We start from the raw sequence: 17942 nt of genomic DNA, 5'->3' as shown, positions 1-17942 counted from the left end.
CCTCTGATTGGACAAAAGTAGAATTTAGCTTTGCTTAAGTGTGCTTACTCAATTCTATATTGCTGGTTCATGGAAATTAAAACTGAAATTTAAGCTGTCAAATATACACTTATACACATGTAGAAGAAGACACACATCCAAAAAACATTAAAAGCCTGAGCTTGAATCAAAATTAAAACATACAAAAGAGGATCCGCGCAGCAGTAGGAGCTCCCAAGTTTTAATTTCACGTTTTGGGTCACAAACCCTTTTTCCAACATGAAGATGGTAAAAAACACACCTGTTTTAAACCTGCCTGCTGGTCACCGGACAGGTCAGGTCATTTTTCACATAGAATAAATGAAAATACACACATGACGTTAAAGAAACAAAAAGTGGAGCTCCTACTGCTCTGTGGACCTTTTTTGTATGTTTTCAACAGAAATGGTGAGGCCATTGAGGGCAAGACGAGTGTTTTGTTTGCTGGAGCTGAAAAGACATAAGGAAAGGCCGTTGTTTTTCAAAGCAGCTGGTTCAGTCTCAGGTCTTTCACTGCTCCTCACTGTTTTTTATTATCTCCATTTCTGAGTGTGAGAGGCTGAAATTGCTCCCTAAATGCTTATTTAGGAAATATTTTCAATGGAATGCCAATAATTAAATAAAACAGGCATTACTAAAAGTTGTAATATGGTTATAAATACAAATTTATTATAAGAGCTATGTTTTAGGGTCCATCAGGCCTAATCAAATGGCACATTTTATGGTCCCTTTCTGCCTTCACACAAACAACTCTCTTGGTCAGAGCCACCGAGACAGACGTTGTTTTTATATTCATAAAGAATTGTGCCCTGATTTTTATGTATTATTTTATGAGTTTCTGCTTATGGAAGCATAGGCTGGATTTACTTCCGTCATGACTAAAATTAGTTTTGTTTTTATGTACAAAAATAATTATCACAAGCAAAATACCTTATATATTCACTATTTGGGAGTAAACAAAGTGAGGCATTAAAGTGCCCTGCATATGTGCGGGTTTAAGTTGGCTCAAATATGAATTATACCAATATGCTAATGCTGTAAGCTGCGACGTTACTGTTAAATAATAATAAGGTTGAAAAACAAAACATACTTGTGACAACAAACTTGCACAACCAGAATCTTGTATGTATTCAATTGAATGCAATTCATTTCAGTAGAATCCAAAAATGGATAAGATTAAAAAATATTGTCCATAAAAGGAGGTAGGACTCATTTAGCATGCGTGACTTCAAAGAGCCTTTGAAAAATGGATCAGGTGAAACTGAAGGAGGCTGAGGCTTTTTCATCAGTGAACAACAGCCAGGACTAGTTCACGTCGTCTGTGTAACCGTGTGTCCTGAGGAGAAGAGGACATCACAGGGACTTTCTAAAGGTCACCACTTTGCGACAGAGGACAGCTTTCTCCTTGTGTGGTTGACTTCATTACTGTGAGTAAAATAATGAAAGAATGTTGGGTTGCCATGGTAACACAGCATCGCTGGAGTAATCATTAAATGATGGTTGCACCCCAAACGAGTTGTTTTATTTATGTTTTTCTCATTAAAATATCAAAGCGAGTCAGGCGACTTGGAGAGCGGATGAGAAAGGCTCTTCCTGTTTGGTGGATTTGGAGGCTCAGCCATATTCTCAGGAAATAAAAGTCAAAGAAACGGCCACATCCTTCAGAGCCAAAGGTCACAGGGTCACACAACATATTACCTCACCCACATGATAAAAAACAAACAAACGTCCTGGAAGCACAACTGTAAGAATTAGGGCTTCAGCTATTATGGGAATAACTGTGACTAAATAATGTCAAAACAGGTTTTATTACAAAGGCTGCCACATTATTAAATCAAAACTGTAACACTTTGTGATTTTTATAAACACCCCTATATACTTTACTGGTATATTCTCTATTTTGAAGCATTTAGTCACCCGGTTTGTACCTCAATCTGGGTAATGCATTTTAAAACCCTCAATCAAAACCCTCAATACTGAAATAATCCTTAGTTGCAGCTCGAGCTGGGCGATATGGAAAAATTTATTTTGATAACATTTTCTTCCATCTATTTGAAAACATACATTACACAGGTGTAGAGACCCGAGAGTTAGAATCACTACAGTGGTGTCGATAGGACCAATGACCAAATCCAGATCTTAAGTTTTTTTTAAAGTACAATATTAAGACTAATCCATGGGGCTGAAGCGACATGACACACTCATTGTTGTTGCCATGAGGACAAAAGCCGCATGCTCACTGTGGGCTGGGCCAACAAAAACTCTCAAAACAAAGGATTCCTCTTCTGTAACATCCCCAAAGACGTTGTTTGTCCAGAATTGTATTGCTGTGGTCAGGAGGGACCAGTGGACTTACAGAAATCACTCCAGACTGAGCTGTTTGTTTCAGGTAGCTAGCAGCTGGATAATGTTAGTTCACATATTGCATGGCTATCCTAATACACGTTTGCCTACTTGCAGACAATTTTAACTTGATATATTTTAGGCTCAAACAGTCACTAAGAGAAGATAAGGATCAAAGCCCATAACTTCTGTCTTCCTGAAGTGTCAACCCTTTTCATCTAACAGCGTCTCCAACATTGTTGTTGTTGTGTTACTTTTAATTGCAGTTGGCAGTTGTATTTTCTGCCACCTACTGTAGTTGTACGTCTTCAAAGTATGCGTTTTACACCATACAATTATTTTTTTAAAGGAGAGGGAGAGAAAGAGAGATAAAGAAAGAGGGAGAGAGAAACAACATTCTACATTCTAGAACTCCTATATGTTAAAACTGAACTGAACAAAACCTGCATGCAGGACACAAAAGTAAAATTATATTCTATTCTATATAAGTGGGGCCAATCCCAAACAATTAAATAGAAAGAGAAACATTAGTGGAAATCTCTTTCAGAAACAGTGAATTTCACACAGTTACACAAGCCCCGCCCTCCATCTGAGATTACAACATCATCACATTCTAGACTGTGAACACAATTTATTGCATTTGCATTAGCGCTATCGGCAGAAACATGTGCAATGTCCATGCACTAAATTATGCCTTAAATTTCACTCATAAATGGTGAGAAAAATGTATTCTATAAAAGCGCACGAGGAGAGAATGAGATAAGCCTAGCTGTATGAGGCGACACAGTTACTGTAAAAACACGGTTAAAAGCTAAAAAAAATGGCATCAAAACATGTCTCCTTTAACATAAAACATAAAAAGAGTTTGTGCCGTCCCTTTTTAAGGCGTCGTGTATATATGTTACATTACCAACAAAATTTATAGGTTTCTTACTTGAACAGTTTTTTACTAGCAGGTTGAGTGATTGTGAGTTATTTTGATCTAGAGTGTTAGTGTTTCCATGGTTTCTGCAGATGTTCGCTTTAAAAAGAGGCCTCTTGAAGTGCTGTGTTCAGGGTTTGTCTGACTCAGTTCAGTTGTGAAATGTCTTCCATTTTTAGAGATAAGTCTGTCACAGAGAATCAATGTGAGAGATTTTAATTACTCTGGGTCCCTTTGTGTTGTCTCTGTGTGGGTGCGCACTTATGTCTGTGTTTGTGTGCGCACCAACTTTTTGCACTGCGCTTTTTGTGTTCTATTCTGAAAGTGCTGTGTAGGATTCTGCCCAGCTCCAAATGTTTGAAGATGGAGGATATTGGTGGTTTGCGGATCACGGCTGTGCTAATCTGTGATGAGCTGTCAGGTCTACGCCTCAGTGTCTAATCCTTCCATCCTTCCAAATTCCATCTCTTTCTCCCATCTCCAGCTTTGCTCACGGCATCACTGCGGCTGCTTTAATACTGATAATGTCTTTTCCGGTTCACAGGGAGTATAATCTTTTAGAATCCTTTTACTGAAATCAGTAAAAACTAAACAAAACTTTAAGGAGATGCTATTGCTGTCTCTTTGTCACAGGCATTAAACTTGTCTATTTACATTTATTCAAGGGCAAGTGTTTTTTTTGGCGTTAAATACCTCTCCACAGATTCTACCAGTAACATGACCTAATGATGTTTAATTACATACTGTGGAGCATTCAAGGGAAAGCAAACATCTCCATTGAAACAGCATGTGGTAAACCCTCAAAGTCACATACTGTACTTTTAAACTATGACATGTTAAGTGGAGCAGTTTCAGCTTATTGCGCATTCCCTCATAGTGTTTTTTGCCTAATATTCATGACCTAAACCATTATCTGAGAGAATGGAGGACCCTTGTGTGCATATTGAAGGCAGCAGATTCTGAAGACTGCAATAGTTGTCGCGGTTTGGAGTTGTGTGCTACTCATGAAAACATTTTTAGGACCTTAGAGCCCTCATCCTGGCTTTTTAGGACCTTAGAGCCCTCATCCTGGCTTGTCCCTAAGCAGCTTCAAAGTTATAGACATTTCTGCCTCCAAATCTGTTTGCTTTGGATTTACGATTGTTTAGAGCCTCAAAAGTGCATTTAATAGAGTCTATTCTGTGACTAAAAGTCTAAAGTTGATCCAAAAGAACACTAAATGACATCTTTAAAATAACAACCACATAAAAGAAAACACGTTTGATAACCAGGCCATTTCAAAAGTTGTAGTCCCTAATCAGAAACTGCGATGGTAGCCAAGTCATTGTACTTTTCAATTATGCACGATATAATGTTTCAGCCTTCACTGCTACTAAACTACTTAATGCCTCAAAAAGTGAACTTAACAAAAACTCATTACACTATTTTAATCAGCTTACAGTGGTGTGTGGAAGTGCTTAATCTGTTTCAACATGGTACAGTGGAGCCTGTAGGTGAGTTTCTTGTAATTTGACTCTGATTCGTACAAGCCATTTCCAGCTGTGTCAAAGAAAAATATAAAGGCCACTTATTTCACATAATGAGCACACACCATCCAGCAGCGACCCAGGCTTTTGATCCTGCTGCAAATCCTGTCGGTGTTGGGTCATTACAGCACTCTGTCAAGACGTGGAGTCAAGAAAAGTGTGGAAAAAATATGTGTTGCACTGAATCATTTTCTTAAAACATACCTGCTGCTCTTTTCACCGTTTTTTTTCTGCGAGCTTCCACTGACCTGTGACTCAGAGCTGTACCCGGAAGCAGGATGAGACATAACAATTCATACTGTGAAGGTAAGAGCGGTCATTTAGCATGACCACAGCATCTACATGATGTCATCTTGCCTTTGCCTTTCTAAATCCTAAACTCGTCAAACAAATATTAAAATTAAGTTAATTTATTATGAAAGTACTTTAGATACTGAAAAGTTCAAAGAGGATGCTTATTAACTATTAATCGTAATTAGTAAAATGGCTCACTTGATAACATAAAATATAAAATAAACAAGCATTACATTTTAAAGTAAACACTATCCAATTTGTCTTATTTGTATTACTAATACTTATTACTTTACTTTGTTATTTTAATTTATTCATTTGAAGTATTCATTATTCCTCAAAATTACCATTAATGTTAGCACTAACATACAAATATATATGTTAACAAACACAAACGTGTCCTCTGGTGAAGTATTTTCTTAATCAGAAGTCTTCAACAGAGTTTTAAGTATTTATCAATTTTAGTGCAACTCGGCAAAAACCTTGGACAGGAGGGAGTGTCATTAACACTGAGCAAGCCGATCGCCATTGTGCATAGAGCAAGTTGCTTTTTATTAAAAATAATTCATAATGAAAAGTAATTTTCACCCTTTTGCTCCACCATCTTCACTGAGTCCGTATTTGTGTCGGCTGTAGCCAGAAGATGGCATGGTTCGTATGTGCTCTCGCCTCAAACGGGAGATCAGGGCCGCTGCTATTAATAGTCCTGGCATGCTTTTTGAATGTGTGTCTGTAAATAAACTCACAGGAGGGAACAGAAGCAGAGAGAGACGGGACCCGAGATGCTCAACCCAAACGCAGATGTGCACATAAAGCGACATGACAGTTTATTGCTGCGTAAGTGGCTGATGATAGTAATGAAACGTGAAAGGGATTTCCTGTATGGAGCTGAGATTTAGCGAAAGACGAGCTATAAATACACTTTGACTCTAACATGATGACATATGTAGCACAAAAAAACATTTATTACCAAGGTTTTTTCTCCTGAGGCGTAGGACACTGAGATTTTTGCATTGGGCATTTTTACAGGATTAGAACTGTGTGTGTGAGGAATTAAAGGCAGCTGAGACAAGGATATTACAAGCAGTTTAGCTGGTCTTCAGATATACATTTTAAAGAAATTATTATTTGTTTTATTTAGTTGGGACAGTGCATGGTAATGAATATTCTGGATTGTAGCCATGGGCTTATTTGCATCCGTTGTCCTGCATTCACTCACACAAACATGCTCTCATATAAATATAAGACCATATAAAGACAAGTGTCTTGCCCAAGGACACAACGGCAGTATGCACTACCTCCCCACTGTGGCATCTGACTCGCCTAATCAAATGTGACTAGGCGAGCACCTTTTAAAGGATGCAGTCAAGTTGCCTGGTAACTAAATGGGAAAGTAAAGAATCACATTTCTTAAACAAAAGCACATGAAGGATGATGAGGAATGTTAAAATGCCTCAGAATCAACCTTGAAAAGGAAACAGAATTGATGAGGCATTGATGCAGCAGCGGTTAAGATTGTAAAATCTGTAATGAGATGTGTCTATGGCAGCGGATCCCTTACTGATGAAAGGAAGAACTTCAACCTCACTGATAACTTGTAGAGACTGATAATTGGTAAATAAGGACATCTGGTTGTTTAAAATTGCTAAACAACCTAAGCACTATTATGGACTTCATTATTGTTGTGAAAGATGTTGACATGGTGATACTTTTAAATGTAGGACCAGACCAAACATAGGTGTAAAGAGGTGGATTAGTGAAACGTATATATTATGATCTAGTGAGTACTACCTCAGCTGGAGCTCATGGAATGTCAAGTATCATAATAATACCTTACGTACAGTTTTCAAAATACTGTAAATTTGCGCTGTCTAACAATGTTAGATTATGACTAAATACACTAGTATTACTATTTCCTGAAAACCATGTAAGCCTACTTAATTAACAACAGTTTGTACCACAGATTTTCTTTTTTCTTCGACGTTGGTCTCTACATTAAAACAGCTCATTAGTTATTGCGAGGCAAAGTTGCCTGGTAATCATCACTCAGGCTTCGACTCGGCTGACTGATGAGTAATGTGCAACTAACGCAATTGCACAAAAATCCACGTTCATTTCCATAAGACAATGGGCACATACCATGGCAGCACTAACAATGCCCAAAGACAGAGCCGTTTCTCTAACTTGCTCAAATAATTAGATTAATTTAGTCGTTTAGTCTGATGACGCCTCAGGCCTGGCCCCAAACGTCTGCTCGAGTCGCTTGTTATTTCTGTGTTGTGACGAATGGCTGTAACTTCAAATAGCCTCCATGCTGCACTGGCCTTTATCTTTCTTTCTCTCAGGCACTTCTCTTCAAATCCTATTTATTTTTAATTGCTTTTTTGTCTGCATCTTTGTTTATACGACTGTGTGGCATCCGATAAGTGAAGGAAATAATGGGAAATTAATTTGAATACATTTACAGAGGTGGATGCTTGTTATGTGTGGAGGAGGAAACTACCTTCTTATTTTGGGGGCTGTTGCATTTCTGATCCTTTTTCAAACTGGATGTGCAAAAGCTGGTGGTTGTGGAAAGCCATCAGACAAGTCTCATTTTGGCAGAGATAAAACTCTTGACCAGGTGCAGGTGCTGTAATTTTCAAACCTTTCACAGAAGGACGATCAAGGCTTAAAGTTTAAAATTGGGATAGAGGGCAGGTCGTGAACTCTTGTCTCATATTTACCTACCAACATGAAACAAGAACTGTGACTGACATTTTAAACTGTATTTCACATGTTTTTGTAAAGAATACTTTGTTTGGTGGGATTTTACTTGTAGTAAGTATTAATCGTCAAACACAGTCAAATGTTTGTGAAGAAAAATACAGGAAGAAGTGCTGAGTTCTAAAACATATTGATGAAATGAATATTCAGTCAAACATTAATTTGACATAATAGCAGTGTCATTTTTTTCTTCAGAAATACCTATTCTGTAATTTAGGGGAACTATGGTGGATGGACGTCAAGGCTGTTAAATGTTTCTGCAGCACGTCTCCAGCTTGGATTATACTTCCCGCTTATAAATTCTGAACGGAAAAGAAACGCTTGGAGCAGAGAAGACGTTGGCAGTATTTACAGTCTGTGCGTTCATGTGGCTAAAGACAGTAGAAATTTGAGCTAGCTGCTAGGAAATCCCGCTAATTTCCACCTGACTGTCCTGAAAGATAAGGTCATGTCAGGGTTTCTACATTCTCCAGAAGGGTTTCATAATTCCTTGCCAGTTGTGATTTTGGGCATTTCAATAATAAATGGAATTGGATTTAATGCCGAGAATGAATGCAAGGCAATCTCGATCTCCTTTATAGCAAGTGAAATGCTAACAGAACGTCTCCTGGACGATGTGAGCGCAGCATTGAGTGCGATCCCTACCACAACCATCACTGAAACCAATCAACATCTGATATAACTAATATACACACAAGCAGCAGTGATCCTAGAGATGATTGGCTATAAGAGCAACATGGAAATGAAAGTTGGAGGCAAAATTCAAGAAAGGGCCTACGTTCCTGAGACTGAAGGACCCCTCCAAGGGTACAGTCCCATCCAACTATTGGCCCATATCACCGGCCTCTCCACAACATGGAAGCTTATTTCGGGCATCCTTACGGCTAAGATAAGTGGGCACATGGATCAATACATGAGCAAAGCAGGGCATCCACAAAGACACCACAGGAGCCAAACCCCTACTCCTGGTTGACAGAACAGTTGCCCCCAAGAGTGCAGAACCCGACACACCAACCTGTGCACTGCCTGGATTGATTACAAGGAAGCATATGACTCAATGCCACATACATGGATCACTGATTGCTTGGATTGCAGCTGTCCATCAGATGTGGCATATACCCACTGCTGTTCTGCATAGGTCTGAACACCCTCAGCCAAATAATCTACAAGACTGGCTATGGATACCAACTCAGGAATGGGGCTACCATCAGTCACCTCCTCTACATGGATGACATCAAGCTGTATGCTAAGAGCGAGCAAAATATCGACTCACTGACCAAAATCTAGTGGGATGTCATTTGGGCTTGAGAAGGCAAGTTCTAAGAAGCCAGCTCAATGGCAAGAACAATCCCGGGCAATAAACAGCTACGCCCTGCTAGTGAGCACATGTTCTGCAGGAATAATAACGTGGCCTAAGGAAGAAATACACACTGATGTTAAGACATGAAATCTCCTCACCATCCAGGGAGGATTCTACTCCTAATGAGTGGACTAGTGAGTGTGATAGCCACTATCCACGAGGAAAACAACCAAGATCCACAAGTACATCAAGGATAAGGCCCCAACATGTGACATGCTCAGTGAATGTCTCAGGCAATGAGGAAGAAGTGCAAGAAGGACCATCATGGGAGTACAAGTCCCTGCACGTACCACCAGAACATAACTGAAGTGGTGGATATCAAGAAATCCTACCAATGGCAAGAAAGAGCCGCTCTGAAGGACAGCACAGAGGCCCTGATCATGGCAGCACAGGAACAGGCCTGAACACCAGACAAGACCCAAGGTGTAGGCTGTGCAAAGAGGCCCCTGAGACAATCCAGTACATAACTGCAGGATGTAAGATGCTGACAGGGAAAGCATACAAAGAGCACCAAAACCAAGTACCTGGCATAGTGTGCGGAGTATGGACACCAAGGTCAAAGTGGGAAGACCAAGACGGCAACATCAGGAAAATGGAACATGAGAACCTGGAGAAATACCAAGGGCTCAGAGAGGAGCTGGAAAAGACATGGAAGGGGAAGGCAAAAACGGTAAGGCAAGGCAAGTTTATTTGTAGAGCACATTTCATACACAAGGCAATTCAAAGTGCTTCACACAGCAGGAAAAATGCATTCAAATCACAAAGAAATTACAGAAACAGAAATACAATAAAATTAACTAAATTAAAAATTATCAATCCAACTGATTTTCTAAACTAATAAAATCACAAACAAAAGAGAAGAGTGCAAAGAAAAAATTGTTTCAGTCATATGCGCAGCTAAACAAAACTGTTTTTAGCTTAGATTTGAACATTGTCAGAGTAGAAGCCTGTCTCACATCTTCAGGAAGACTGTTCCAGGTTTTAGCTGCATAAAACTGAAACGCAGATTCCCCATGTTTTGTCCTGACTCTGGCACCAGCAGGAGGCCAGTCCCTGAGGTCCTCAGAGTCCGAGATGGTTCATATGGCACTAACATATCCAAGATGTACTTTGGTGCTAGGCCATGGAGAGACTTGTACACAAGCAGAGCTGCTTTAAAGTCTATTCTCTGAGCCACAGGGAGCCAGTGCAGAGACCTGAGAACAGGACTAATGTGATCATACTTCCGGGTTCTAGTCAGGACCCGAGCAGCAGCGTTCTGGATGTACTGCAGCTGTTTTACAGCTCGTTTGGAGAGGCCAGTGAGCAGGCCGTTACAGTAGTCTAATCTACTGGAGACAAACGCATGGATAAGTCTCTCTAAATCTGGTTTTGACACTATATTTTTGATTTTGGCAATGTTTTTTAGATGGTAAAAAGCTGCTGATGTTATTATACCTATATACCTATGGTCATTGGAGCACTCGGTGCCCTTGGTGCAGTGACCCCCAAACTGGAAAAGTGGCTTCAGCTAACAAAAGTGCAGTGCAAGGAACAGCAAAGATACTACGCAGAACCATTAGCCATAGCTAATTCAAAACACCAGTCCCTAAGAAGATTTTTAACAGATCGGACTGTCAAAAAAACAAATGTATAATAGGACAGCAATATACATTCACACACTTGCACTCTGTCACTCTCCTCAACATGGACATGATTGAGTGAGTAAAACTTTTTTTTTTTTATTGCTCTCAATTGTTATTCAGTTGGTATGGTGAAAATGTGAACTTCCAAACAGAAAACATGACCGTCACCTTTCTCAAAAGACTCCCATTCTTCCCGTCTGACAGTTTCCAGAGCTGTTGCCATGCGTGATCTATGCTCTGTGCTGTAATGAACTGCTGTGGCCACATAGAGCCGTGCTGCAGCAGCACATACAATTCCATTTACCTGACTGTAATGAAAAGGCCGTTTGTGGCGTGATGGCATGGACTGGGTCATCCTGCCTCTGGGCTCTGAACAGCAATGGATGGAAATGAGTTGTGTGCATGTTCCCAGAGGGGAAACTGCAAGGCCGCTCCACGTCAACACTTCTCCAGCTCATCTTTTTCCTTTTGAACATGGCGTGTGTAAGGTGCCAGGTCTTAAGGTGAAGCGAATTGTGAAGATTTGATTTTACCTTATTGTTATCATCTTAAGTTGTTTTCAATTAAATAAAATGTATTTTTGTAAAGCAAAAATTGTCAAGTAGATTAACAAACATATACAGGAAATAAGAAAATGGATAACTGTGCCAGAGCATTGACTGTCCTTGGACCCTCCTTGTGAATAAACACATATTTAACAAAAACACAAAGTATTCACAAATATGATAAACCAATCATTTGGCATATTGGACTGCTGTTGTCATCTATTGCTTTTCAATATAATGCAATTGTTTTCTTTCAAAAGGATTTTTTGGCCCGTAGGCAGGACAACTTTGTGTGAAATGGGAATGAGAGAGAAGGCAGGTCATGCAGGAAATTGTTTGAGCCGGGATTCAAACTCATGACACTGCGGCCGGCTGCACATGGAGCCTGGCATTTGTGCTGCCGCTTTAACCACTCAACCAGCAGGCAGCACATGTTTGTTCTAATTCTAATTGTAAGCAGAAATAGTAGCCACTGGCATGGCCCTAAGTTGTTTGTGATTTGCAGTAACCTCGTACAGGGGCACACTTCCTGTGTCACACTTCCTCTAATGGAACTCTGGCATGCCTGTGCATGTTCCTGCTCCAGCATCAGCAGCTGCCACACCAAAGGCAGGCCTCTGGGTGCAGCCTGGACACAGTTCTGGGACCCCCCTTTGACCACAACACCTGCTTAAAGTGGTTTTTGGATCTTTGGGAGGCACATCCCATCACCCCTCAGACACTTCAACATCTCACTGAGAATAAAAGTAATCCTTAATTGAACACATTTGTGCCTAAATATGTAAAATCAGCCCCTCTTGGGTAATGACTCCCCTTTCCCGGTTAAATAAAGGTCAATCAAAAAAACTTGAATGCTTCATTATGAATAGTGAACGCTGATTTTATCTGGGTGAAACTAGGCTAACTCATCAAGTCTTTCAGATAACAATTATTTTGTCTACTGTAATTGTTGCATTTTGAACAGCATTAAATTCATTTTAATTTAAAGAATTGTGTTGGGCAGAAAGTAGGAAGTAGTTGGGGGCAGCTGGCAAGGTGGCTCATGCTCCCGTGTGGGTCCACAGTCGCAGCTCTGAAAGATGAAGCCTGTCAGAGCTAGCCAAACAGCGCTAATGCCTTTCCCAGAAAGCCTTGCCATCCAAATGCTAACAAGCAAAAGCTGGCTGTGTTTGTGTACATTTTGAACAGATGCTCTGGCTGTAAATATGAAGGAAAATGCGTTTTGTTTTTATTTCAGAGTATTTAGCAGCAACTGGTAGTGTCTTCTCCAGGAAATTTGCCTGGGATTTAAAAACCTGTAAAAAATGTCATATGTATGGTTGATCAAGCATGTGCACATTTCATCAAATGGTCTTAAAAAATATAAAACCAAAAATAAATAAATAAATCTGTTGTTCTGTTCTTTTTGCCATTCATATCCAAATTCACAGAATGTTCTTGTATTTTCACATTAACATGTTTTGTTCATTGAGTGTTTAAGGCCATGTGTCAGCTGTCAGGATTTATTAGCGGCCAATGGCCAAAGACTTGACACTATGTAACGTATGGTGTATTACACAAGTGTAATCTCGTTTTGATTTAACACACTCATCAGGAAACTATCAGGCCGGTTCTTCCACATTTCCCCAGTGTTAAGAGCCCATTTGGACTCTACGACTGCACCTGAATGTATCTATTTGACAATCTTTCCTACACATACATCACTTTGGTTCCAACCACCTGCTTTGCTTCAGGGAAATCACTATAAATGGGAGTTTCTGCTCTCCCCTGACATTTCTACATATATCCATTAGATTACAGATGACAAATAGGCTCAGATCTTCCTCTGTTGACACGCATCAGCCCAGCTGTAAGAGGCTGCTCCTGAGGTTTACTGCTGTTTGTTCCGCTGCTGGAGGGCTAGACACTGCAGCACAGAGAAGCAGCAGAATCAAAGTTTGCACAACAAAAAGACACATACTATTTTGTTTTATGACGTAACTCTGTTTTTGTTCACAGAATCAAACGATATGCAAAAGCCTAAATGAACTTCAGAATGGACAGGTAGGTAGATGCTACAACCCTACTTTTTTAAGTGTAAACTTTTTTGTATAGCATAAACAGAGCCTGTCCATCTTGATGTGTTTCTAAAGTAACGCTCCGCTTGTGTCTACAGAAAATGTCACTGAATGTCAATGAAACAGTACAGAGTTAAGCAGATAGAAGTCACTGTGAGAGCTGTGATTTATTACCACAAGAAAGTCCATTTGCATTGCATCAGCTTTACATTTATTAATTTTGCAAAACAGCGCAGACAGTACATTCATCTCTTTGTGATGGCAGTAGATTAGAGCGTTGTTGCATTACTTTGTCTAACAAGTTCAACCAAGTTTACGTTTACAGGGGGCAGTACAACTTTATTTTCTATGTTAAAGAAGAAATATTATGTTTTTTGTCATAGTTACAATCTTTGACACTCATGGATCATTATTTTTATATTTTTGACATTTCAAAGCGCAATATTAATCTAAAACAACTTAATAAAAGATTATGTTTCCCCTTTACAGTACGTCACCCTAAACGTCATCAACAAAATTGCAACACAATACTGTTAAATCCTACATATATCGCTGTATAAGTGTTGTTGTTTTTGCGTTCAAGTTAATTGGTTCTGGATGGGCGAGGCTCTTCACCTTCCCCTGTACTTTCCCTTTGGTGTAATTAGACTGGACTGAGAGAGGAGCTCAATTTAACATCATAATACGACCAGAGTCAAGCTGTTCTGAGATCCTAAAGGCTTTATGAGCCTCTTCTCTGTTGGCCACTGTCAACATCAAGAGCATCACCGTGGAAGTCCAGTCAGTCAGGAGGAACAAGCGCCATCCCCACCAAATACTAATAATACTGAAGGGCTTCACTGAATATACTGTTGTCTTACTTGTAATTAACATCTGTTCAGTCTCTGTTGCCCTTGCTGCTTTACATGAAGGGCACAGCGTGTATGACGGCGCCGCGTTCCGGGAGTCACCATGTCTCGAACTAAATCACCACCTGCTATGAGCAAATTAAATATTGACTTCTGGTATTGACTTGTAGATCTAATTTGAAGTGATTGCGGATGAGCAGTAATGGGGCTGAAAAAGAGGGCGGGCGGCTTAATGGGGTGCTGCTGGTCACTTGTTAAGATGGCTTTAATTGACTAAATGTGAATCATTGAGTTGCAGAGATTGCATTAAAATATACACAAGTTGGGTTCATAAATTTACTGACAACTATGTTAACAGAAAAACTGGACATTTTATAGCAATTTGTTTTTCTTAAGCTGTTATGAGGCTCTACATTTTTATTTTCTTTGTTGACATATCTTTATTTCAAACTTTGAATATGCAAAAGATGCTAACATGTTAAAATGAAAGACCACTGCGATTACATCATATTGAGACTAAATATTACAGCTGTGAGACACATCAAATAAACACCTGAACCTAAAAAGTAAAGGAGAAGTTTATAGCAGCTTCTTTTTCTTTAGCTGTTATGAATCTACATTTAGATTTGATTTTCTTTGTTTTAGTCAAATGTATCAGCAGAGTCTTTGTACCTTTTGTAACTGTGAATATGCAAAAGATGCTAACGTGTTAAAATTAAAGACTACATCGCGTCGTGACTCAATGATACTGTCAAATGTGAGATGTAAAGAAAAAAAACAAGCACCTGAACTTAAAAGGAAAAAGGTGAACGTGTTGACAAGATGGTGGTCATGTCTGGGACAGGTGTGAGGAGAATAAATGTCTTCCCCTTGTGCCAGTGTGAACCCCCACAGAATGTCCGAGGTTTGCCCCATCGTCCTCTAAAAGCCCGGCTGTGATGCACCACTTCTCTTTACCACCGCTGACAAACCTCATCAGAGAGCAGCGTGCTGAGCCTCAGAAATGGAACATCTTTCTTTGAGATCCACTGTGTCAATATTTGCCCACTGGCTCAAGCCAAATACACTGATATTGAAAGGCGTCACACTCGGAGAGGCAGGAGGAGGAATGTGCCAGACAAAGAAGCTGAGGTGTGGATGGAGCGTCATACCTGCTCCGAGAGCTGACGGCATGACTTAACGCAACAGGGCACATGTTTTGAAGCAAGTTTAGGTTATTTTTTTTAGACATGCCTATTTGTGAAAAGATACTTAAAATGTGTTGTATTTTCCTTCCTGTATCTTTTTAAAATTGGATTCTGCCACATAACAGCATAAGTTATTTATGTTTTTCTATACTATCTACTCAAAACTATTAACCAAATACACACCTATATTTTTAAAACAATGACTTGAAATTACTGGTCTCTTTTTTTAGAGTAAAGGAAAACTAGATAGTAAATTGAACTGAACATTGAAAGATTTGGTCGGCTGGTACATGTCTCAAACACACCAAAGGCCCATTTTCACCGCACCGTGTACCCCTCTTTGTCTCGGTCATGCTGACTATTATTAATTGAGTGTCATTTCCATGGCAACGTCATCCCCCAGCCCCTTGTTACATCATTTAAACCCCAGTGTAGTACAGCGGCTCCTGCCCCCTTCCTTCAGTGTGCTGGGATGTGCCTCGTCCCTGCCCCGGGCCTGTGCGGAGGCGGGGGTGGGGTACAGAAAACCTTCTTTTGTCCCCTTGTCAGACCCAGTGGGTGACAGGAAGTGCCCTGACTGTTATTGCCTGGCGTGACAGTTGGATTTTGGTTACGGTATTTTGTACAAGTGAAGACATTCGATTTTGACTTTGGGTCAAAGTTAATTAGAGGTGGGCAATATATCAGCAAAATTGATATTATTGTGAATGTTGTTTGAAGTTTTGGACATTTTGAATGATGTGTATATGCTTTATAGTTAAAATAGTGATATTTCTAAACTGTTGTGGGTAATTTTACATTCCATTCACATTTGTCGGCTACGTAAACCTCAACTACTTTATTTAAAGATATGTTTTAACACATTTTTGTTGAATTGACAAGCGAGACTAGAACAGGACTTTTCAGGGGCAAAACCAGTACAAAAGCAATACTTGAACCAGGTTTTCACTAAGGACTAAAACAAGACTATACCTGGACTAAAATGTGACTAAAACAGGACTAAAGCAAGACTAAAATAGAACCTAAACATTGAGAACCAAGCAGTTGTTAGTTTAGAGCTGTACTGTTAATAATTAATTCCTGTTTGTAGAGTATGATTTAACTTGTCTAAATTAGGACTAAAGCAAGAATTCAACTAAATCTTTACTTTCTCTGTCCAGTTTTTACTGTAGTCCTGGTGGCCACTGAAGGAAGCACAGCCAAATTAGTAATCCTCACTTTTGAAGACAGTTCTTATAGGTTTTTGTGCACTCGAGTGTGCTTGTGTGCGTTGTGTGTGCTCGCTGCTCTTTGTGGCTGCATCTGTCTGCTTCTATTGTCTGCAGGGGTCCATCTGCTGGCCTCCTCCCCCTCCATGCCCCCCTGTTCTAGGACCCCTCCTTTTGCCCAATCATGCACTGGATTGGAGTTGTGTAGGAAAGCCAGCTGTCCCACCGGCCTTAGTTTGAGCTCAGAGTCCACTCATGGACCACAGTTTTGGACTACGTCTTACTGAATGAATTAAACTTACTGAAAGTCGCACAGCTAGCAGTAAGTCTGATTTGATTTCTTCTACCAAAAAATAACACTAACATTGTTTAAGATGTAGCACTAATAACTTATACTTGCAAATAATATTTTTTCAAAACTAGTAAAGTTGTGTTTTCCATTGCCCAAAGCCAAATGTCAAATGGAACTGTGATTGTTGATTGGAGTTGTTGACTGTCTATCCTGTTCATTTTTAGATACTTGTTTCTCCAACTTAAAAAGAAAATTGCATGTGTCAACTTTATATTGGATCACTGCTGTTGTCACTATTGCCTTTATTGCCCATTGTAATAGGAATCTGACTTTTTAAAGTTGAATCTTGAATGGTTAGTCTCATCGTGTTTGCAAAACTGAAATTCTTCTGTGAAATGCTTCAAATTTGGAAATTAAGCCAATGTGCCTCGTTTTTTGCTTTGATAAATCCGACAAACACAGACGTTTCCTGAGCTAGCTAAATCCCCCTCTGGCTGTAATATTTCTCCCTGTGACATTCAGGCATTTGACTCCTCATTTTTCATCACTTTCACTTATTTGTTTGGTAGAAAGCCTCAGAGAAAATAAAACTGACAGAATCATCCTATTTAGCTCAACAGATGTCCTTAATCCCGGCTAATCCAGCATGTTAAGCGGTTGTTTTCTTAGGCCCGACCTGCACAGGCGCTCCCCAAAGGCCAGTTAGAAGCTGCTGGACTCCTCTGGTCACCACTCTGCCAAGTACAGAAGGAATAAATAGTGTCTGCAACGGCTGCGTGTCATCATATTTGTGATGCTAGTTAGAAGAATACATTTTAATGTATTGAACGTTGAGTTTTGAAAGTGAACAGTCTTCATAACAAACAGGCGTGCAATGATTAGTAGGCCTGTCACAATAACACATCAAGTGCAATATATTGCTGCAGAAAAGTATTACAACAAGCAATAATATTG

General features: G+C 39.7%; 1 protein-coding gene across 2 annotated transcripts in view; it reads left to right on the top strand.

The window, feature by feature from the left end:
• phf21b (PHD finger protein 21B) overlaps positions 1-17942 on the top strand; it is a 40461-nt gene that overhangs the window by 7144 nt on the left and 15375 nt on the right. The window contains exon 2 of one of the 2 annotated variants that reach the window (XM_072453916.1): positions 13395-13439. The exons of the other annotated variant lie outside the window; for it this stretch is intronic. Within the exon in view, the coding sequence (XP_072310017.1) occupies positions 13395-13439 (45 nt within the window). The remainder of the gene's footprint in view (positions 1-13394; positions 13440-17942) is intronic. 2 annotated transcript variants of the gene reach the window in all.

This window comes from Eucyclogobius newberryi, unplaced genomic scaffold, assembly GCF_026437365.1.
Source record: "Eucyclogobius newberryi isolate DKJ021-1_F unplaced genomic scaffold, fEucNew1.0.hap1 SCAF_2, whole genome shotgun sequence".
NCBI lineage: Eukaryota > Metazoa > Chordata > Actinopteri > Gobiiformes > Gobiidae > Eucyclogobius > Eucyclogobius newberryi.
This window is presented reverse-complemented; position numbering and strand designations above follow the sequence as displayed.